The sequence below is a fragment of the Antedon bifida genome, chromosome 4 (assembly GCF_963402885.1).
Source record: "Antedon bifida chromosome 4, ecAntBifi1.1, whole genome shotgun sequence".
NCBI lineage: Eukaryota > Metazoa > Echinodermata > Crinoidea > Comatulida > Antedonidae > Antedon > Antedon bifida.
The window spans coordinates 3,583,739-3,607,122 of NC_136229.1; the positions used below are offsets into that span (position 1 = coordinate 3,583,739).

A 23,384-nucleotide genomic window follows, 5' to 3' on the forward strand; every position below is an offset into this window, starting at 1 on the left:
TTTCGTTGTTCCTGCCTACAGTACTTTAGAACTGAATTAATTGGTTTTACATTTAATTTATTATTACTTTACAAATGAACTGCACTTTCAGTAAAATTACTATCATCTCTCACTAAAAAAAAATATCTGCAAACCAACAAATTATCATAAAAGAAGACCTATGATTAATCTAGATTCTAAATTTATCAACAAAACATGAATTACTGAGCAAGGTAACACATGTATGCACGTCTGCACCTGACAACGCAATTCCCACGTGTACGATAAATGAAGTTGACACATCGTTCGATAAACGTCAATTTTTCATTTTGAACATGGCGTTATTTTCAGTTGGCTGGTGGCTGTTCCAATCATCTTTTAAGTTCTGTCTACACTATCAAACTCGTTTGACAAAAAAAGTGTGATGTTCCCAAATATGGTAGTGATATGTCCAAATATGGTAGTGATATGATGTCACCGTATCCATTACAGTATATATATTTCTTTTATGTATTTTTCTTGAGTGGACAGGCAGTTTATTCATATTGGTTAATTATCGGTTAATTTTTGGCTGCAGAAACAGTATTTTTAATATAATTTTGTTCTACTGCATGCCACTACTGTAAATTTAAAAAAATAAAAAAATTCTTCATATTAACTGTAAAATCCCATTTCAAATGGAATTATCTTAAATTAATTAGATTTTTAGCATGTTTTTTCGTTAATAATATTTCATTCCAACCAAATTGACCAATTCTGTACTTTATTATGCATGGTAAACTATTTTACCTTGAAAATACTGACGTGTTAATTGCAGTTATAGTGCTTAGGGACTTACTATTGAACATGCACTTGAAATAAAAAAAAAAACATTATCGTTGTAATTTATGCCTTGCATACTCGTTTGGTGCCACAATGGTTTCACAGTGTATGGGTTAATCCTGTCTACTGTTCTTGTTGATTAGTAAACAAAAGACCAGAGCAGATGGCTTGGAATACACTAAGTGTAATCCCCATACAGAACATCCTTTTAAAAGGGGATTGTGGAATACTGTAACTTAAACATACTAATGAACATTAAAAACATTTACTACTAAACACTAAACTAAAACCTAGGGTAAAACAATCATTATAAAACCATCAACAATATGGGCTGTTAAACAACCTTAGGTTAACATTACTAGTGCATTAATAAATAATAATGTGTATGCTGTACTATGACAGCCAACAGACTGTAGTAATAATAATTCTTTATTTGTCCACTTTTTTGAGAGCGGAAATACTTACATTACTACTTAATGTGATCAACAGTACCAGCCTAACATGACAATGACATTTTAAAAGTCCAATCACCCTTTACACGTTTCAAAAAGTGCTTGATGCTATTTTAAGCCCTGTCTACACTATCAAACTAGTTTGACAAAAAAAGTGTGATGTGCTCAAATATGGTATAAGATATGACATCATCATGTCCATGTGCACATCATATTTTGTCACATAAAGTTTGATAGTGTAGACAGAGCTTAAGAATGATTATTTCATTTTTGTTAACTGAAAAAATAATTTAAAATAATAGTAATATTGTATTGTAACTATATAAAAAGTCATATCATGTGGCTCCAAAAACCATATACAGTTTTTTTGTTGGCCTTTCTTAGATTTTACAAAAACGTGGAAGGTTCATCAGACATAGTGATGATTAATGATTTACTATTAATTTTGAGGAGTTTTTATTTCAAGAAATAAACTCATTCAGTGGTACCACCTGTTATGAGAAGGACAAACCTCAGGTGGTTGAATCAGAACCCTCTAAGTACCAGACAGCTTTATTACTGTGTTTCATCTTATCTATTTAGTAGTATTGGTATTTTGTTAATTAATTTAAATTAAGGTTTTCTTGTTTATCATTCAATCCTTCTTCATTCAGCCACTGATAAGTGATATCGGCCTACATAAAGTTGTTATACAGTAACTCCCTGCTCATCTGGAGATCCCTCTGCCTACACTATCAAACTACAGTAGTAGTTTTAATTTGACAAAAAAAGTGTGATGGTCCCAAATATGGTAGTGATATATCCAAATATGATAGTTATATGTACATGGGCACATCACATTTAGTTTGATAGTGTAGACAGAGCTTTAAACTTGTAGGTGACAACAGCATTATTTTATCAAACAGTGTCCTGATCATTCACGTCTATTTATAGAGTCAATAGATCCTAGAATATACATTTATCATTATATGTACTGTAAATCCATTTCTTCCCTGTTCAAACACACGACCCTAGATAAGATACTTTATGTAAAGTAGGCCACCGGTTTATCAAACCGTTTTAGAGTATGATCACACATTTCAACAGGCAAGATTATTTAGTATATGAACGTTCATCATTTGTTCATGCCTTGTTTGTTAATATCAACTTCAAATAATAATAATCAATATTAAAATATCTCAGCATAACACGAAAACCAAACTGTAGTTCCATCAAAATTACACAAAATCTGGGTTTATTTATATACACTTGTGTACAATTATTATGCCCCCCCTGCCACTTTCAACAATTCAATCTACCTACATACAGCTAGGCCTAGCTATCTATTTATCCAAGTTCAATATTTCACTTTAGTTTTAAAAAGTACATTTTGATCAATATTTACCTAATTTGGCATGATTCCGGGTTTGTTTTTCACTTTGAAAATCAATAAGTATTGGAATTATCATGATAAAATCAAGAATATCTAAAAAGACTCAGTAGTATGTTATTCAAAAATATTCTGACCAACCAAATTGAACTTGGCACTATTATTACTGTATCACCTATTTTATACTCAACTCAGCTTCAAGTAAAAAAATATTAAAATGTAAACTTACCGTCCGAGTTCATGAAGAACTGAAAAGTGTTCATTAAAATCTCCCGATCTAAAACGATTGCTAATTTCTCCAGACATTATTTTAGAATACATTATGTCTCAAATTATTATTTAAAAGCTAGCTTCCAAAGATTTCCGCAGATCAGCACAACACAAGTTTAAGCTGGAAAGCACGACACTCAACAGCAGTCAGCAGTGGTTGATCGTGTGGTCATCATCAGTGGAGGTTGAACACACGGCGGCCTAGCTTTACTAATTATTTAAAAGCAAGAGTACGATTATTAATAAACGTTAAAATTATACACCACAAGCTACTTTAACTTCCAAAACTCCATGTAAATAGAAATAAAATGTTTTTTAAATCAGAAACTGGAATAAAACTTTGCTCGCTCTCGTTAGCTCACTTTTTTGTGAATGAACCCATGTTGTCGATCATCAACATTGCAAATTCAATTCGAATTTTCACACAGGTCCCGCCCCCAAAGATTCAGTTGGTTTCTAAAATTTTATTTAAATAGGCAAATAATATTATTTCAAACTCTTATTATTTCAGTTGATGAATTCAAATATTTACAATTATGACTTTAATAATGATTCAGTGTAAAATAATTAACTTAATACATTAAATTTCTCTACAATTTTAATAATAAAAGCAATTACGCTTAGAAACTACTTAAATTTACCAACCAATCATCATCATCAACACTATCATCGCAAATGATGCGTGCATAAAATGTTCAATAAACAAACTATAGATGGGGCTATAACACTTTTTGGAGTTTTCAGAAAGCATTTTGTATAGGCACGACCTACTAATACTGTACTCACCAATTGAATAAAGTTGTCAGATATAAAATAGCCTTGGGCTATTACGTCTATGGAGTAAAACTGTATTTATTCAGCAAATACATAAATCAATCTGTTATGGTAGTGTCTTTAATCAATTTTGAATTGTCTCCATTTTATTGTAAACAGTAAGGTTTCTTTCAAAAGCTGGACGTATTTTGGCCCCGGTTTCAGTCTTTTTTTGACCGGGTAGTTGGTTGTTGTCATCGGTAGCTTTAGTGGGTATGAACCAACTTATCCATGTAAATAACTAGCTCTTAACGGATCCTTTACAAGTAAAAACAATTTTTTTTTTATTGCAGTAGAAGGGTACATTATATTCCAAGATTCCAGTTAGATAGTCACTTTTCAAATGACATTTAATACAAACAACAAAAACAATACTTAACACATAAACTTTTTTTAACTCATGAACTTTGAAGACAAAAATACTGTAATAAAATAAATGTAGAGACTATGCACACCGACTATTACTGTGATGATAAACTTCATAAAAGTAGATAAAGAAATGAATCTGAACATTAAATAGGCCTAAAAGCCTTGTCTACACTATCAAACTTTATGTTACAAAAAATGTGATGTGCCCATATGGACATGATGATGCCACATCACTACCATATTTGGGCAGATTACACTGTTTTTGTCAAACTAGTTTGATAGTGTAGGCAGAGCTCAAAGGCTTATTGTTATCACGAAGCACGAATAGCAAGAGTATGAACAGAACAACCTACAAGCCATAATTCAATCTGTCTTTTAGTAAGACAAAACATTCTGAACAAATTATAATTCCCGGATTTTGGTGTAGTACCATGGACACACCTCTTTTGCCTCATAAGAATCCCTCTAACCAGTGACCACTCTACTGAGAATAACCACCACATATATCACAATAATTAGCCGCCCGTCGCACTACAATTATTTGTACGGTACTATATAAAAAAAATTAAATAATAAAAAATAAGTAACAGTTAATTCTTTAGGCTTTAGACTTTGACCAAAAATGTACTCGATAAACTATATTAAAAGGAAGACATGAAAGACATTCCATATTTTGTCTTTTTTATAAACAATATCATTATTTTTGTTTACTACATAATGACATATACACTTTAAAAAGAAAACAATAAAACTTTTTTTTGTGTGTTTGTTTTATAGTTTTATGTTTTTCGCGTAATCGCTTATTTTTCGCGTTGATTTTCGAGAGGGCGTTTTCGCGTTTTTATTTTTGCTGAAAGAAGAACTTAATTACAATGGTTAGTGAAGGAATCGAACCACCTACCTTGTTTGTTGTCTCAGTGTGTTTCTGCTGCACGACGTTTTACTCGTTGAGCCGTTGAACCCGGGTGATGGAGAGATCTCTTAATTAACTACTGTTGTGAAGATTCATTTGGTTAAGGACTCCCTCCAATTAAGGACTAGGCCCTAGGCCTACCTCCAATCAAGGACCACATTTACAGTTTTTTTGTTACCAATTAAAAATTTACAAACATTTTTTTAAAATTCATAATGCTAGGTTTCCTCAACATCCCAAGTCTCAAGATCCCAGTACATTTCTCCCCTTCCCCTACATTATTTGGGAGCTGAAAACATAATACTTATATGTTTGTAATTTTTATTGTATTTTTAATTTTGATTATTGAATGTTAAAAATAATAAATGAATGAATTAGCGCCCTCTCTTGTCTGCTTTGGCTAGATCGTCGGAGAGAGAGAACAAAATTAAACGCGCGGAAATTCAGTTTAAGAAGATTTTCAACTCGCGGTAAAAGTCTAGGCCTAGTCTACGTAGCCTCTGTTTAGTTAGGTAACTGAAAAACCCACACACAATGGAAAGTCGTAAATGGACATCAACTGTTCACGCTCTCGATGAATTAGGGAAAACTCTTATATGTAGCGTTTGGTAAATGCGTTGTTTTTTATCTTGTTTTTTAGTTAGCAAAAGTTGACCAATGTGTACCATCAGCCAGTTTTGTTTATGAATGATGAGGCCAATATGCTATTGTGAGGAATTTCGAGTCGGTTCGCCCCAAACCCATCTTGTTTACTTGGTACAGACAGTGCTGTATATATAGAATGTTAGATTGACTGAGAATTGTTTTTATGTTTTGGCTAATAAAATGCCTAGTGCTAACTAAGTAGAGGCCTAGCCTAGTAGTAGTGTGTGTATAATTATTCAAAATCACTTGTCAAATGATGTCATGTGCACAAACCCCACCACCCTGGGATATGTGTGTGACGTGTCATTTGTCTGATCATACCAACCATAGAGAAATAATTTCTCCATGGTCATACCTTACAGTATGTATACCATGATGCACCCCTGCATCAAAGAAGTGACTTATATTATAATATAAGTAGGCCTAACTTAATTGGGTTTTAACTTTTTTTTTCATCAGTTGCCAATTGTTGAATGAACCGTGTTCATTAGGTGTGTGTGATCATCTTTTCTGCAAGTAAGTCTATTTATGTTTGTTAACAAGTAATACTAGTTCAGACAGTAATTTTTTACAATTGAGAGTCATGATTTGTTTATATAGAAACTATGATTTATGAATCACTGTAACAACATATCTGGAGCCAAATTTCCGAGCTACACTACCAATCTTTAATAATAATTTTATTTAAATAGATTATTACATTTCTTGAGATTAATTTAGCATCAAATCATTATCAATGTATATTTGCTTGATGAATCCTTTGTTAATAGATAAGGTCCTTTTTTAATATAATGTTCCCATAAAAAGAGTTTTGTAATTAATTACTCCTGCTATGAAACTATAGAGATATTATAGTGAACTGCTCGCTCAAACAATCAACAGTACACAATCATCTATGTTTGAATTAATTTACATTTTATTCCAAATATAATATTATTAGTGATCTTATAAAACAACACTTTTACTGTACATACCAGTTAATTTCCAAAAATACCTGTAAATTTAAATAGTTTCAAAATATACAATTAAACCACCTTTTCTATTCATATTATTTTCCTGAGTGTACTGTATTATACATTAAAATTTATTTCAATAATAAAACCATTTTAATTTTACTATTTATTAGATAAACTTGTATTTGTAAAAGATATTTCGTAATTGATCCCTTGCAAAATACTGGCAAGTGATTTCCACCATTTAAACCTCTGTCTACACTATCAAACTTTATGTGACAAAAACTATGTTTTTTGTCAGAACTAGTTTGATAGTGTAGACAAATGTTATTCCCAAGTACTTTTAATACATCCCCACTGACATGTATAACACTAACAGAATTGATTTACCTTGATAGAATGTCCATGACAGATGATAAAATGATTTATTTAATATTAAACATATTTAAATGCCTACAAGGTCTTGCACCATCTTATTTAACAAATTTATTAACATTTATAGGCACTTCACTTTAAAAAATAACTAAAATAAAACAAGAAATCAATCAGCTTAATACTCTTAATGTTCCAGCATCATGGAACAATATTCACAGAAAGAGAAATTTGAATTATAAAGGATCCACTTTGTGGAATAATCTTTCTGAACAATGTATCCACAGCAATTATAGAATTGACAGACCAACTGTACCTTTTTTTATTGAATATCTCTTTCAAAGAGCTATTCCATAAAAAAGAAATATTTGTATTGTTACCTACAGTTATCAAACTCTATTCTGCCTTATTTCCTTTATATTAATATTATATGTTTAGCTTGAGTTTGTGGACTGAACAATCTAAGCACACACATTATAGAACTGGGAGATCAACCGTACCTTTAGAACAGTCTTTCATCAAAGAGCTATTTCATAAAAAAAGAAATATTTGTATTGTTACCTACAGTTATCAAACTCTATTGTCTATTCTGCCTTATTCCTTTATATGTTTAGCTTGAGTTTGTGGACTGAACAATCTAAGCACACACATTATAGAACTGGGAGATCAACCGTACCTTTGGAACACTCTTTCATCAAAGAGCTATTTCATAAAAAAAGAAATATTTGTATTGTTACCTACAGTTATCAAACTCTATTGTCTATTCTGCCTTATTCCTTTATATGTTTAGCTTGAGTTTGTGGACTGAACAATCTAAGCATAATGGGGTCAATCATGCCTGCTGGTAAAAAAGAAAAAATTCTGAATAGAAACCATGATTCCCACCCTACAAGATAGCGTGACTTTGGCCACCAGCTGGTCACTGAATGTTCCATGGCGTCCACTACAATTGTGGAGCGTTCTTCATTCATGCTGTCCTTAGTATCTTGTAAGAGCTTGACCACTGAAAGAAAATCATTTTGAAAATAAATGATGGTGTCACTAGAAACTATGTTTCTACTCCAGACAGATCAGCAGTTATGGCTAATAAAAAATGTTAAAATAAAATGTTCAATGTGCTACATAGAATCTTCAGCAAACCCTAGTGATGAGGCATCTAAAAGATTATCAGCTCATAAACTGTCATCTAATGCAAAATGGTTAGTGGGTCCCGACTTTTTAAAACAAACTGCTGAAATAAAGAGGGATAATTGATCATCGAGTGCAGACAGAGCTTTAGAAAAAGAATGAAAATCTTAAGTGCTGTATTATAACTTACATTTATCATAATAATCTTGACCATATTCCGCCTTGATGTCATCTGGTAAATTCTTCCAAATCATTTCCCGTCGTTCAACAATTCCATCCATCAGGTTAGTCTTGAAAAACCCTGGTTCAATCAGACAGGTCGTCACACCGAAGGAGCGAAGTTGGAGTCTGAAATACAGTAGATGAAAAATGGTGATTAAAGCTCTTTCTACACTATCATTATCAAACTTTATGTGACAAAAAAATGTGCTGTGCCCATATATGGACACGATGATGTCATATCACTACCATATGCGGGCATATCACTACCATATTTGGGCACATCAAACTTTTTTTGTCAAAATTGTTTGATAGTGTAGACAGAGCTTTAGTTATCTTCAATTCTTTATGTTTAGTTCTGCAGTTTAACAACTGAATTAGTTTAGATAGTGTAGGCAGAGAGCTTAAAAAGTAGATAAATTATTATCACTATTTTTTTTTTATTAATCATTTTCAATATTCATATACTGTAATATAAACAAAAAAACAGAAATCATTTGGGTTATTAACAGAGTATCCATTCTTACCTCACACAGTCAGTGAACCCTTCGACCGCAAACTTGGTAGTGCTATATCCACAACCGCCCAAAGATATCCTACCAACGATACTGCTCACATTGATCACACGCCCCGCCCCTTTCTTGATTAAGGATGCAAATGTTGTTGTGACATTCACCACACCAAAGAAATTCACCTTGAGAATGCGATCCCACTCCTGTCCATTCATCCAGTCAAATGGTACATAAGAACCCGACACTCCTGCATTGTTCACTAATGCCCAAAGACCTGGATAAAATGCAAATCAAGTAGGCCTACGGGTCACTAGTGCGATATTTAAAAAGCAGTAGTGCAAAATATATGTTACTTTACATATACAGTAAATGCTCCCAGAACCGGAAACTCTCCCAAAACCAGACTTTTCTTGAGTCGCCGCCCATTAGAAACACATTCCGAATAGCAGACTTTCTAGAAAACCAGACATATTCGGCCATCCCAAAGGTGTCTGGTAGTTGACTAATCAAATTAACAAAAATTTAATTTTCTTATGAATTCTTTTCTAAATTTTTGTCTACCAGTATATTTATTTTCTATGAATGCTTTATGTTTTAATTTGCATAGTTGTTTATCTTCTCTTTGGCATAAAGTGTTGATTCTGAATAATTATGTCAGCTTCCTCATTATTTACTTGAATGATGCAATAAAATTTAATTTAAAATTGGTGATTCATGCGTGCTCCTTCCACCACCGTCATTTGTTTGTCCTCGATGCGTGTATAATTTCTCTTGACATTTTTGCTGAATCTTCAACAACATTTTTAGACAGCTATACAAACCAATCAATGTTGAATAAAATCTGACATGGATTCGCTTCATAATCATACATTTAAAACGATTATCACCATAAAATAAAACAAATTGCACAAAATAAGTCATCGTAAAAAGGTCTGATCCGAAATCAAAGTAGCCCAGAGGAGAAGATTACAGTACAACATACACTAACATTCAGATTATGACAATGAAATTTACCACTAGTTACAGTGGTACTACAGTAGTATAAAAGTAATAGATATTGGCCAAAATATCTATTATTTGTTATCCGCACCTTGGCAGATAACTCCTTGTGATTGTATTAGATCATCTTTTAGGATAGAGTTTTTTCTCATTTGTGCTAGTTAATTAAATTTGATAGAGCGCATATCGCTTTTTATTTGACCCCCAATATTTCCCATATTTTAATATATATAATATCAATTATCTTTCGTAGGAGTTACATCTTTATACAGTATGTGCACATTTTCTAACATATTGCATGTGGGGCTTGTTGTGTGGAAAACTAACTCGTCAAAGTGACGAGTTCAAATCTAGTTAAATTATATACTGCTGTTGTATAAATTCTCACCTTTATCTGTAGGAAGCCGTTGCTTAACTAATTCCAACGTTCTCAATATGTCTTCTTTGTCACTAACGTCCATTTGCAAGGCATATAGGCTCTCAGAACATGAAGATGTCAACTCGTCAACACTTTTTTTATACAGACAAGTAGCGATCACACGGAATCCTTTATTGTCCAAACGCTTTGCTAACATGTTTCCAAAACCTGTATCGCATCCCGTGATCAACACATGCTTACTTTTAATGTCAGATACATTCATTTTGCGAAGAAGCCATAAAATGATAGTCCAGGTTAAAATGACTAAAACTGCAAATTGAATCCAACAATCCATTCTGCTTGTTTTGCTTGATTTTGTTTTTTTGTCTATGAAGTATAAAATGATTTTCTGTCGATCTAGGACTAAAATAGAAAACACACCACCAACCCATTATCTTATTTCTTTTTTTTGTTACAAAAGTGAAAAAATATGACCTATTATTCTATTTTTTTTTCATCATTCATTATTTTTATCCAATCATTATTGACTATTTTTAACTAGTAACTAACTAGTAAGGTCTGATAGTAGATATAAAAGTCAATTTCTATAAGCACTGTCAATGGCCGCATACTCACGTGCTGTAATGCCAATATTGATTTTATTGAAAAACCACTATAGCAATCAAAGTTATGTAGTAATCGCAATTTATCTCAAAATAGAGCAAACATCTCTAAAATGTACCCACTATTCTTTCTAGTGACATACCTGTAGAGAGTACTGTAACCTAACCAGTTGTATAAGGCCTAGATTTGATAAGTTTTTATTTATAAGTGGAAATATCAAACAATTAAACATCTAAATAAAAAATCTAATTTAAATGATACTTACCTACCAATGTTCTACCAGAAATTAAAAAAAATTTTTAATAGTGGTAGATTAGAATTTACAATATAGCGGTATATAATACAGTAATTCTAGTTTTGAACTCACCCTGCAGGACTTTTAACCACGATAAATGGTACTGTACGCTGTTGTCGAACTAACTACTGTAATACAGTAGAAACTTTTGACGGTAGGCGACACATGCAAAGGTCTGTTTGAAAGGTAATTAAAGGTATGCGCAGTTCAACACAAAAAAAAACACAATGAATACATCAATGGACCGGTTCAATACACATTTGTTTACAGATTAATCGTGCATTCACCTGTAGAAGTGATCTTACTGATAGTGATATGACAATAGTGATTAGACACAGCACTTGGCCCTCATTTGTAAAACTAGTTCAATAGTCCCCTGTGAACTAGTTTAAAATAGCCAGTCAGACAAAATTAAATTACTAGAATAGAACATAGAAGTGTGTGTATTTTATCAGAATTAATTGCATCATAGAGATATTAATATCTTTATGATTGCATTAAAGATGTATTGTCCTCCTGAAAAAATAATTCTTAAAATTATTTTGTTGAATATGCCATTTTAATGTCGCATAATAGTTATCCAAAAATTGGATGGAATAAAAATTTGCTTACCTAAAAAACTGTAATTAAAGCAAGAATAGTCAAATTGACTGCCAGCCAATATGTTTTTGGTTGAATTTAGCCATTTTGTTGTCATTTTATAATATAAGTGAAAACTTTTTTTATACGAAGTGAATAACTTTTATTAAAACTACAAAATAACCTTCCTATTCAAAGTCTTTTTTAATTAATCTTCATTTTACATGCTTTTTGGTGACATTGACAATACATCTTTAAATTGATTGCGGAGATAATGATTATAGAACAAGAAAAGACATTGGAAAAATGTTTTTCTTGGCAATAAAAATAAGAAATACTGTAGAGTATACTTTGACTGTAATTGTTTTACTGGTATTGTATTTGGTTTATTTTAAATTGTAGTTAATAATTTTATACTTGATATATTTCCAGTTTTGAAAATTAAAAAAATCCAAAATGGAGGGAAAAAGGAATGATGTGAATAAGAGACAATACCTGATATACCTTGATATTTTTTTAGGAAATATCAATCTAGTCTTTAAAAAAATCTATTTTAATCTCTTTCAGGTATTGTATCATAAACCACCATGAGAATAGCTGTCCGGAATGTGACTCGCCAGCATGGGTGAAGGACCTCTTACCCAGTCGTGAACTCACTGTTGTCGTACAAATGTATCAGCGTTTGCAGCGACTGGTCAAGCAGTGCCCTACAAGTGTCCAAGGTATTACAGATACAGGTCAGTTCTGTTTTCGCTAATTGGTTTTATTATCTGTTGACTGAGTACATAAATTCAATTTCCTCCTTACAATAGCTATGGCTGATTTGTATTTTTTACAACAAAGAATCTAAATTACAAAGCCATAAAAAGTATTATTTATTCAAACTTCTTAATTACATTAAAGATGTATTGTCCTCCAAAAACATGAAAAATGAAGATTAATAAAAAAAGACTTTGAATAGACCATTTCGCAGTTTTAATGAAGTTAATCACTTCCGTAACCCCTGTTGACAGTCAATTGACTATAGTTTGCTTTGAATAATAGTTTTTTCGATCCAATTTTTGGTCAAAATGAATAATTAATATGGAACATCAAAATGGTATATTCAACAAACAAAACTGAGAAAATTATTTTTCAAGGGGGACAATACATCTTTAAAAGTATACTCTAAATGTGATAATAATAAGTGTTGAATGACATATAAACTTGTTACAATATAATGTTTCCACAGAAAATTCCATAGATGATTTACATGACTCTGAACTTGAATCCGATTCAAAACCACCATTAGAACATGGTGAAATTGAAGAACTTGAAAAATGTTCAGACACCTGTAGGACTGATTTACAGACAAGAGAGATGGACAGCGAAAAGTCCACTGATCAAGATTCATGTGAAGATACATCCACCACATCGGAACATGATGGTGAGGAGGTAAAACAGAAAACCAATAGACGAAAAGGAGCAAAGTACATGCCACCATGGAGAAAGAATACCGGCAAGAAGACAAAGAGGAACATACCAAGAAGACCTCGTTGTCCAAGAGATACTGCATTCCTTAAAGAGAACCTTGGTAAACAGAAGAAACAAATGGAGATTAGTAGCTTCTTGACCGCCACAGTATTGACATCTGACAGCACACCTGATGACTACTGTCCTCCATTCAAGAAACACTCGATGTCTGCTGAAATGCGAAAGAAGAGGATCGATAGTTGTAATGCTGAATGGGATAAAATTCCTTTGCAAGATTTAAAAAGTAACAAAGGCAGGAGACTAAAAAAAAGATTTATGAAACGAAAGGTGTCTTTTAGTTGTTTAGAAGATGAGCTAAATTTAATTAATAAATCAGTTGTTTCACCATCAAAAGGTGATGATGATAGATTGATTTTCAATGCTAGTTGTGAAATGACATTTGAGATGTCAGAAAGTAATGAAACTGTTGATAATTTAGACAGTATTCCTGATTGTATTGGTGGTGACAACACCAACACCAGACTGAGACATAGAAAAACATCATCAACGCAGCAAAAGAATGAAGCAAGAATGAGCAAAGTAGACGAAAGCGTCACTAAAGCAGATGTGGGTGAAAGACCCACTAATGTTAAAGAAAGAAAAATGTGCAATGAACAGCCTTGTGGGCCTACAATTGAGGTATGGCAAGGAGAACCAAATCCTACTGTTAAAAATTTTGAACCAAGAGAGGTTAATGGAGGGGATCATTTGCAAAAGATTTCACCAATTTTTGAAAAAAGAGATGCTTCTAAAAGAAAACGATCATCACAAGAGGTTGATCAAACACATTGTGGAAGAATGAGTTCATTGCAGGAGAAAGGTAACAAACAAACGACACCAAAAGAAGAGCCGCGAAGAAGTAGAAGTCGATTGTCACTTGAGAAATCAACACTGAATGGGAAGAATAAATCTGAAGATCAAACAATGACTTCACTTGAAGGAGACAAAACAGCAAATGGAAAAACAAAATCTTCACTCGATAGAAGTCTACCTTCAAAAGCTAAAAAGCAATCCTTGTTGGAACAAGATCGGCCATCAAATACAAGAAAGAGATCATCGCTTGAAGGACAAAGTGGAAAGAAATCTATGACAATAGATTTCATTAAGAGAAACAAGAAAGGGGAAACACCATTGCATCTGGCATCTATTAAGGTACATTACAGCAAACTAGTTTGAAAAGTGTGCCCAAATATGGTAGTGATATACCTAAATTTGGTAGTGATATGACATCATCATGTTTATATATGGGCAGAACACATTTTTTTGTCACATACAATTTGATAGTGTAGACAGAGCTCATATTTTGTTAAACATTGTCAGTAGGCCTACTGTTAGATAAGACAAACTTTATAACAATAACTTACAGAGTCAAGTAATGGTGTTTAGGCCTTAAGGCCAATTTACACATATGAGCGGTAATGGTAATAAAAATATAGAATCTATCTTTTTCCTTATAATCATTTACACAAAGCGCGAAGTGGACGGGCGGTTTCAGATGAGAACAGATACAGATTCTACCGTTACCGCAAGTTGGCCTTAAGGCGAATACTGAATATATTTGCCATATATTTAGTCCATGTTGTGCAAGTGTGCTTACCATATCATATGTTAGGTTCATGTACCTTTTTTTTTAATATAGGGAGATATCCAGAATGTAGAAATGTTTCTGCAACAAGGAGCTGATCCTAATGTCCGAGATTATGCTGGCTGGAGACCATTGGTTAGTAGAAGTTTTATTTATAACAGTTATTTTACTAATTTGTTCTTGAGAATGGTTCCATGATGGTTCCGAAACGTCCATCTGTTTTGTCATTAAATTTTACTTTAAAGTTATAATTATCTTTAAATAAACCATAATGTAAAGTCTCTCTCTTATCAAATAATAAATCACATGATTATTTCCAGCATGAGGCAGCCAATCATGGCCATGCTGATGTTGTATCTCTTCTTCTGGATCACGGAGCTCTGATTGATGCCCCAGGATTTGAAAATGATTCACCACTACATGATGCTCTGGCCAATAACTGGATTACTGTTGTCAAAGTCCTTGTAAAAAATGGAGCTAATATTATGGCACGGTAAGAACAGGTTAATTAAAAAAACGTACAAATAATACATACTTTTATTGTTTTTTATCAAATAATTGATGAATAACTTTCTCCATTTATTTTTCAGAAACATGTTTGGTTTGACCCCAACAGGCATGGCAACTACAAAAGCAATGAAAAATGCTCTGAAAACAAAGGTTTTACCAGAAACTGAGCGAGCAGGTTATTTGGTAGAGAAGGCCGCAACAAATACAGTTGCCAAGACAAATGAGTTTGTTTTTATTTGTACTGGTAAGAATTCTTAATACTGTACTGATATCTGTATGTTTTGTACAGTGTTAGAAAGAATTGGCCTTCCAAAAACAACCAACTCCTTAAAAAATGGAAACACCAAGAACCTTCTTCAGGTTTCACAAATGTGATCAGTGAATTCTGTAAATCAGACTGGAAGACTAGACATTGAGCTAGACAAAGAGCATCTGGTTCAAACTAGTTTGACAACAAAAGTGTGATGTGCCCAAATATGGTAGTACTAGTGATATGACATCATCATGTCCATATATGGGCACATTTGTTGTCACAAAGTTTGATAGTGTAGACAGAGCTTTAAGAAGAGTTTATACATATCTTATTCAACAGTGATACTGTATCTGATATCTTTGGTAGGGTTAAATAATGAACAGAAGAACACAATGGAAGCATGTGCAAGAATGCTAGATGCGGAAATATCCAAAACATTTACTGATGACGTCACACACGTGATAGCCTCCTGCGCAGGTGGCGTTTGTTTGCGAACTTTGAAATATCTGCAGGGAGTAATTTCAGCAAAGTGGATTGTATCATTTGAGTGTAAGTGTAGTAACTTAATTTTAGTCACATGTAAAAGTTGTTACTTTAGTGTGTACCCATAGAGTCGACTGGTCTGTAACTGGTTATCTTTCTCAAATTGTTTGTGTTAGTACAGTATATTTAATCTATTATTTCAGGGATTGAGAGGTGTGTGCATGAAAAACAAGCAGTGGATGAGGGCCTATATGAGGTTGCTGGTACGATGTCGTCACCATCAAGTCCTGGTCCAATGAGAGCAAGGCTAAATGCAGCAGCACAGGTAACTTTTAGATTATTAGGCCTGCTGTATAATATAGAAACATCTTATTGTCAACATACTGGTGGGTAGCCATACTAAAGCTTCGTCTACACTATCAAAATTTGTGACAAAAATTGTGATGTGCCCATATATGGACATGATGATGTCATATCAGTACCATATTTGGGCACATCACATTTTTTTTGTCGAACTAATTTGATGTAGTATAGACAGAGCTTTAGACTTTCCAGATAGAACATGGAATTTTGGTGGTCTTCTAGACTACTTCATCTCCCTCAGTGGTTAGGTTTATAGTCAATATGGTTACTGTACTAGATTTCTCCAAATAATATATTTAAATTAAATGTTTCTTTTGCAGTATCCACCTCTGTTTGATGGCTGTCATTTCTTTTTCCATGGAAGTTTTACCTCACCATCCAAAAAGGACCTTGGAGAACTGATCAAACGTGGTGGTGGAACCCTTCTCCTTCGAGAACCCAAAATGGACGACGATATAGTACAATCATCTCGTCGCATAGCTTATCATTCCAGCTTGGATAGCCAACAACCAAATTGCTGTTACTACATCATTAATAGCCCGTTGCATGATGCAATGCTTGTAAACACAGCTAAGCTGTGCTCTGTACCCTTGTCGTGGCTTATGGACTGTATTGCACATTTTAAAATTCTAAGTACGGATGGATACTGACCTTTGGGTCAAGTCTGAAATGTGCCGTTAAACTGCAGGTCAAAGATGGATTTGTATAATTGTCATGCAAGTCTACCTTCACTTACTTTTTTCCCAAATTCAAGTCAATCGGTATTAATTGAATTAATAATTATCAATTTCATACAGCTATTTTTCAAGTCCACTTAACATTTCTATAGTAAAACAAAATAAGTATGGAACATCGATAAGCTCTGCTGAACACAATCGGTATTTACTTGTTTGTACTCCTTAATTTTGATTCACCAAAACTGGTTAATTATTATTATTGAGTTTAATTCTGAATAGTTGATCTCTGTGTAAGCAGAGGGCTAAATATACTCATGTAATATAACAGCAATACAAAAATGACTCAATAAATACACAACCACTTCCATTTGTTTCTTAAATTTAATGATTCCATACATATTTCACTAAAGTTACAACAGAAAATTAAAATTATTAAATGGCATTAGCCAATACAGTATTTTTATTCACAATAAAAAGGACATTGCTTAAAAAAATGAGGCAGACAATTAAAAGCATGTGCGTACAGATAAAATATTTAAAATTGTTTTAAAATTTTAAAATATTGTGCCAGATAAGTTCTTCCTTACATTTAGTACATATCCTTCGGTTATGTAAATTTGAAGATTGCGTCGTTGTCAGTCGCATTTTCACATTACGTGAACACACAAGAAGTCAACATGGGCCGTCAAACTGTGACAGTACCAACATCTTGATGCTGGACATTGTCAAGTCATAACTTCAATTCGTATTCGTGAATAAGTGAAAACAATCCTGGAGTAGAGCCCGTCATTCTGGCGCTACTGTATGTCTGGATTAGAGCCTATGTCATACTGGTACCGTACTGTACTAATGTATGTCTGGAGAAGAGCCTACGTCATTCTGGCACTACTGTGCGTCTGTAGAAGAGGCTATGTCATACTGGTACCGTACTGTACTAATGTATGTCTGGAGAAGAGCCTACGTCATTCTGGCACTACTGTGCGTCTGTAGAAGAGGCTATGTCATACTGGTACTAATGTATGTCTACATTAATATCTTTTGAATATACATTATGTAGAAAGTCAGAAACACCGTAATAAGGTTGCTGTCCGAAGGTCTCCTGGAATGTAGGGTCTGTCAAACATGGGAAAAAACATTCCCACATGCGTCATACTCCAATATGTAAGAATCGAAGGTCTTGGTCAATCGCAGTCAGAGTGACATAAGTTTCCAGATGCTTGTCCTGAACCAGAGGGGCCAATGCAGTCAGTTACAGCATTGTCAAAAGTCCAGCAGACTTTGACGGTCAGACACAATGGTGGGTCAAGTACTTCAGGTCCTGGATTTTGTCTGGTCAGTCATTCTCTTTTGCTAATCATTTTTTTTTCTCGTGATGGCACACCGTCTGAATCAGTTCAATCAGCAACAATCAGTCGTATATACTTGAGACGCGAGTGCTCCGCTTGAATTAGTCGTACAGACGTTTTTAAAGTCGTGAATTTTTTTGTTCTTGTCATGTCTGTCTTTTTTTGTCAGTCAAATTCTGCAGTACAAGAAAGGACACAGACATTGTATTTAATTTGATAAAAAGTAAAGATTATACAAATGTTCGGTTCCCAAGCAAATATGACAGTAGTGAAATGAGTATTGAGGAATAAACGTACATGGCAGTGATGATAAGATGATTAATATGTAAATAGGGAATGTAATACTATATATATACAATATAATTAATAAGAAATTGGTTGGCTAATTGGTTTAAATATTCATGGTTATGCTGTATTGTAGTATAGTATGTTGATGCTGTCTAGTGCAAACTGTAATTGACTTACCTAACTGGTCACTCTCCTTTTCACATTTCAGTCTATTTATGCTACATAAACTTAGGTTTCGATAAAGATACAAATCTACATATTTAAGTTATAGTTATACAATATAAATATAAACAGAATTAGATTACCTTACTCAACCTACCTTAGTTAACGCGTGGTCGCTTTCTCTGCTCTTCATTTGGGTCTGCCTCCATGACCTTCAATCTTTGACCGGACAATTCTTGACCATGCAATATTTTCATAGCTTCTAAAGCTGAATCACGATCTGATAAAGAATACAGTAACAGAATATTTGTGCTTGTAAGTTTAGAATTTGTTTAACTTCTTTAAACAAAATTTTTTTTGGCCATTTCACGGGTAAAACAATGTTTAGCTTACTTGCGTATTTTGCGTAACCATAATTTCGTCCTGGCAACATATAACAATCAATAAGGTGTCCAAATCGGCAGAACGTATCCTTCAATATGTAATCTTGAACACCGCGTGGGTTACACACTATAAACAGACGCTGAGCAACCTCACTAAAAAACAAATCAAGGAGTGTATGCCCTGTACTTTGCATTGTACTTGTATATTGAAACTAAAAAAATGTACACTAATATTACTGCTTGGCTAAATTAATTTTATTATATTTACTAATATACTACTATATTATATCAATTTCCTTTGGCTTTTTTATGCTTTTCCGTCTTACAAAATACATATTTATGTAGAGATTTTACTAATACAGTGCTTTCTACTACTGTACCAATAAAATTAGTACTGTACTTCTGAAAGTCTCTTACTTATCATTGGACAGAAGTGGTTGCGTTGGTGGTAGACTGACAGAGCAGGTAGGTGAGCCTTCGCCTCCAAAGCCTTGCCTCACTATTCCCTCAGGGACTGAACTTAGGTTTCCTGAATGCCGGTAGTCATAGACGCTTAAAAAAAAAGCATGTCAACAGTAAGCATTATATATCTTTGGCATCTATGCATGTGTTGATGTGTCAAGTCCCTTTAACAAGTTTTTAATATCCATCAGCCTTGATTTAGCATGACAATAATACAAAAAGCCTTAATGTACAAACCTTTGAAAGCCTCTAGCTGGTTCATCCTCAAGCCTTACTGTCATTGGGCACCCAGGTGGATATTCAAATCCATCAAGTTTCTGTTTTGCATACAGAGCTGATGCAGATGTTCCATATCGTACATGTGCAAATCCTATAAAAGGTCAAGATTCAACCATTAAAATCATTACACAAGCTACAAATTATTTGAAAATCATAATGATGTGGTGATAAAAAGGCTTGGTCAGTTACTAGGCCTACCATACCTTTTCTTCCCCTTTCCATATTCTCTTGCCTCAGATCACAATAATCCATTCCAGGAACTAAGTCAAAAAGACGTCTAAGCTGGTCCTGTGACACAGACCCATCAACCCACACATGTAGTTTTGATGATGTTGATGAGTTACTATACGACTCAGCAGGGGGCGACATACTGGTCCCATAGTAGTCTGCATGAGAAAAACATGAAAATCAGTTAATGGGCAACTCCAAGACATGTGGAATGAAGTAGTTTGAGCCACCGACACCAGTGGCGGATCCAGAAATAGCGGGGCACAGGGCCTAAAAATGGGAAATGAAGGGCTGAGATTAATTTGATGTGATGATCTTTTGCATTACAATTTCTGAAATTTAGTGGGGCCCAAGGCCGACTGGCCCCCCCTCCTCCCTTTCATATGTTTTTACAGGATTATTAACTGCAAACCCCACATAACAATATCTACACTCACCTCGTCTTCCACCACCATCAAAGAAGGAGCTCATAGAGTGGGCTTGGTTGTTGTAGCCACTGTAACTGTCTCTTGGTGACTGTGATGGTGCTTGCTTAGCATGTTTAGGTTGTGCATATATTGGCTTGAAACCTAATAACATTGTATAAAGGTAAAAACATGATTGTTAATGAATGTAGTTATGAAAGTAATATTCATAGAGGATGTGATACTATGTTGTTTACAGAAAACAATTAAGGTAAAAACGTGATTGTATGATAGTTTGGAGTCATATAAGATGTGATATGTTATTTGCAGAAAATAACAATAGAACTCACTTTTGTCACAGTTTTCCATGGCAAGAGCTGCCCCTGATGCCTTCCGAAATTTCACATATGCAAATCCTTTAGGATCTCCTGTGTGCCGATCACGTACCAATGTGACACGGTCTATTTCACCAAAACCTAAAGATGTTCAAAGAAAATTGAATGAAAAAGATTGCTGCTCTAACAAATCTTGGTCTTAAGCTCCGTCTACACTATCAAACTTTATTTGACAAAAAAGTGATGTGCCCATATATGGACATGATTATGTTATATCACTACCATATTTGGGCACATTATACTTTTTTTTGTCAAACTAGTTTGATAGTATAGACAGAGCTTTTACTGTAGTATATGAAATAGTAAATAAACAGATCATAGGCCTACTTTCAAAGCTTTTTTCTATTTGCTCCTCTGTGTATGCTTTGGGCACAATGATGAAAAGCCTCATCAATTCTTCCGTTTCATCAATATCACGATGTGTTGTTGAATATCGTGAGTTGGCTATCATAACCTGTATAGGATCAATAAGAAATTTGTAACAAAAATTTATTTTACTAAAGATATCTTAACATTTAAATAACATATTAACCATCTGATAATATCCGTTTATTCTATGGAAGTGGTTATTCAACCAGGCAATGGTTGGATAATTTCATTCATTCATTTATTCTTTATTTCGTATTCAAATGTAAATATACAGCATTACAGATACAAAGCTCTTTAACTAATATACATAATTACATAACAAAACAATACATTACAAAAGCCTATGTACCAAAAACTGGTAATACGTCACGTGTACATTAAAACTCTTGGAGTAAAAATCCCCAGTTGGCATCCATTGCTGAGCCATAAAAGGAATTTCACAATGTTGTTATAAAAGTTCAACTGGCCGAAACGATTCGCAAATATTTTGGGCCAGAAAGTTTGGCTATGAAGGCTACCAAAACAAAACCTTTTGTAACGACATTATCCAACCATATGTCTTCCTGAACAAACCTTCAATGGGCGTGGATCATTTCCAATGGATCTTCCATCCAGGCCTTCCAGTGCTAGACATGCCTCAGAGGCCTTTGAATATTTGATATATGCAACTCCTGTATTTATGGAAAAGAGAAATTTAAATTTGAACACTCAATTTTTTTTATATTATCAATTATAATTAGTTTTACAGATTAATCTAAATTCATTATTACATACTAGCCTAACTAGGCTAGGCCTATTCAATATTGAACAATAAAATTAATATTAAATATAAAACAAAAGAGTAGTTTACACTGCTACTATAAATAAAAATAAAATAATAATTAATTTAGGCAAATTTCAGCTACTAACAATTCTTAAACATATTGTGATTGAATAATAATTTCCAAATCATCCAAAAAAGGGACGAAACGACCAGCCAGGCTACAATCTACCTTCCACACACTACGTTAACATACCTTTGTTCTGCTTCGTTACCTTGTCTTTGACAACGTAGACATCTTCAATTGAACCATACTTGTCAAAGTGAGTTCTAAGGGAATCTTCGTCTTGATTTTTACCACAAACAATGAATATTCTACTGTTAGTCGGATGGTCATTTCTCACCCTTGGAGCAGATCCCCCACTTCCACCCCTCGAACCACCTCCGTATTCCCAAGAAGAACCCCCGTCGTACGCCATTTTCAGGCCTAGCACATATGCAGAGCTAGCTTTATCTCCTCCGATCCTCCTCCGTCCTAGACCTCTCTGCGCATGCGGTGTATGACGTATGATGTGTGGAAAAGATTAAAGAGATAAAAGCTGGACACTTTGTAACATTTTTGCGTGTTTTGTTTTTTTTTCATCTAGACCCAGCCCAGCCTATATTTCTTGTAATTATACCAAGGATTTTATAGATATTTTTTTTACTTTTATCTTTCCGTCGAGAATTGCGCATGCGTCAATGAACTACCACTGTCTTCTTCTTCGGCGGTTGCACTGCTGATTGGTGTAAAGTTCATACTTAAATTTCTAGATTCCTGACTAGGAAACTACTTTTGTTAATACAAAGACAACATACTTGCTAATTATTATGCCAGGATTAACCAAGTAGTTTACTTTTAATATAAGATCAACTGAATAAGGTATTTTTGTAGGTTTTTACTAGTTAGCTCAAGCTCGGAGATGAAGTAGGCCTAGTGCACGTGTTGTCTGGTTGAATTTTCTACAGCCAGCCTCCGGTGTGGGTGTGTAGGATGATGATTTTCTTGCTAAGAAAATTAAAAACCCGTTTATGGTACGGTATGGTATATACAAGAGGTACGTAGGCTAGTTACTGCTCCCAGAAGGACTGCGCGAAAGACGATTATAGGCCTGATAGGCATAATGTATTTCAATTAAAATAAATTAGTAAAGTTAATATCAGTAGGCCTACTATTTGTCAGACTGTGTAGTACTCTATTCTAGGCTACTTACT

The 23,384-nt window shown here is 33.8% G+C and overlaps 4 protein-coding genes across 5 annotated transcripts in view; 1 reads left to right on the forward strand and 3 right to left on the reverse strand.

The window, feature by feature from the left end:
* Positions 1-3,305, reverse strand: part of LOC144839901 (serine/threonine-protein kinase 17A-like) — a 32,550-nt gene extending 29,245 nt beyond the window's left edge. Inside the window, exon 1 of the mRNA XM_078695480.1 lies at positions 2,852-3,305. Within this exon, the coding sequence (XP_078551606.1) occupies positions 2,852-2,943 (92 nt within the window). The 5' untranslated portion in view covers positions 2,944-3,305. The remainder of the gene's footprint in view (positions 1-2,851) is intronic.
* Positions 3,306-5,435: 2,130 nt separating this feature from the next.
* Positions 5,436-18,098, forward strand: LOC144839133 (BRCA1-associated RING domain protein 1-like). 2 transcript variants are annotated; one of them, XM_078694446.1, is made up of 10 exons: positions 5,436-5,595; positions 6,092-6,148; positions 12,239-12,408; positions 12,903-14,335; positions 14,823-14,903; positions 15,089-15,261; positions 15,359-15,522; positions 15,871-16,080; positions 16,218-16,339; positions 16,698-18,098. In XM_078694446.1, exons 1-10 carry the CDS (start codon positions 5,522-5,524, stop codon positions 17,025-17,027), a joined length of 2,814 nt encoding a protein of 937 aa, XP_078550572.1. In that variant the 5' UTR covers positions 5,436-5,521; the 3' UTR covers positions 17,028-18,098. The 2 variants fall into 2 exon arrangements, with proteins under 2 accessions (XP_078550572.1, XP_078550573.1); XM_078694447.1 differs by having other exon boundaries at positions 5,437-5,595; positions 15,898-16,080.
* On the reverse strand, positions 7,728-10,456 carry LOC144840903 (dehydrogenase/reductase SDR family member 9-like). Its single transcript, XM_078696986.1, has 4 exons — positions 10,204-10,456; positions 8,832-9,090; positions 8,276-8,433; positions 7,728-7,960 (listed from the first exon to the last, which is right to left on the reverse strand). Exons 1-4 carry the CDS (start codon positions 10,454-10,456, stop codon positions 7,728-7,730), a joined length of 903 nt encoding a protein of 300 aa, XP_078553112.1.
* A 330-nt stretch (positions 18,099-18,428) lies between the features above and the next one.
* LOC144839134 (RNA-binding protein 45-like) lies at positions 18,429-22,618 on the reverse strand. The gene is made up of 11 exons (XM_078694448.1): positions 22,387-22,618; positions 21,944-22,041; positions 21,329-21,455; positions 20,957-21,082; positions 20,640-20,771; positions 20,178-20,360; positions 19,933-20,065; positions 19,651-19,785; positions 19,244-19,386; positions 19,008-19,130; positions 18,429-18,576 (listed from the first exon to the last, which is right to left on the reverse strand). Exons 1-10 carry the CDS (start codon positions 22,607-22,609, stop codon positions 19,009-19,011), a joined length of 1,422 nt encoding a protein of 473 aa, XP_078550574.1. The 5' UTR covers positions 22,610-22,618; the 3' UTR covers positions 18,429-18,576; position 19,008.
* Positions 22,619-23,384: the final 766 nt, after the last annotated feature.

What these genes read in the sequence shown, in the direction of transcription:
- LOC144839133 (XM_078694446.1), top strand. Translation starts at nt 5,522, where the DNA reads ATGGAAAGTCGTAAATGGACATCAACTGTTCACGCTCTCGATGAATTA. An exon ending in CCAAGGTATTACAGATACAG is followed by an intron (nt 12,409 to 12,902) that starts GTCAGTTCTGTT and finishes ATGTTTCCACAG; the next exon opens with AAAATTCCATAGATGATTTA. An exon ending in GGCTAAATGCAGCAGCACAG is followed by an intron (nt 16,340 to 16,697) that starts GTAACTTTTAGA and finishes TTTCTTTTGCAG; the next exon opens with TATCCACCTCTGTTTGATGG.
- LOC144840903 (XM_078696986.1), bottom strand. Translation starts at nt 10,456, where the DNA reads ATGAATGTATCTGACATTAAAAGTAAGCATGTGTTGATCACGGGATGC. An exon ending in ACGGCTTCCTACAGATAAAG is followed by an intron (nt 9,091 to 10,203) that starts GTGAGAATTTAT and finishes CATTTTATCCAG; the next exon opens with GTCTTTGGGCATTAGTGAAC. An exon ending in TCAAGATTATTATGATAAAT is followed by an intron (nt 7,961 to 8,275) that starts GTAAGTTATAAT and finishes ATTTTCTTTCAG; the next exon opens with TGGTCAAGCTCTTACAAGAT.
- LOC144839134 (XM_078694448.1), bottom strand. Translation starts at nt 22,609, where the DNA reads ATGGCGTACGACGGGGGTTCTTCTTGGGAATACGGAGGTGGTTCGAGG. An exon ending in CATGGAAAACTGTGACAAAA is followed by an intron (nt 20,772 to 20,956) that starts GTGAGTTCTATT and finishes CAATGTTATTAG; the next exon opens with GTTTCAAGCCAATATATGCA. An exon ending in CCAGCTAGAGGCTTTCAAAG is followed by an intron (nt 19,786 to 19,932) that starts GTTTGTACATTA and finishes TTTTTTTTTAAG; the next exon opens with CGTCTATGACTACCGGCATT.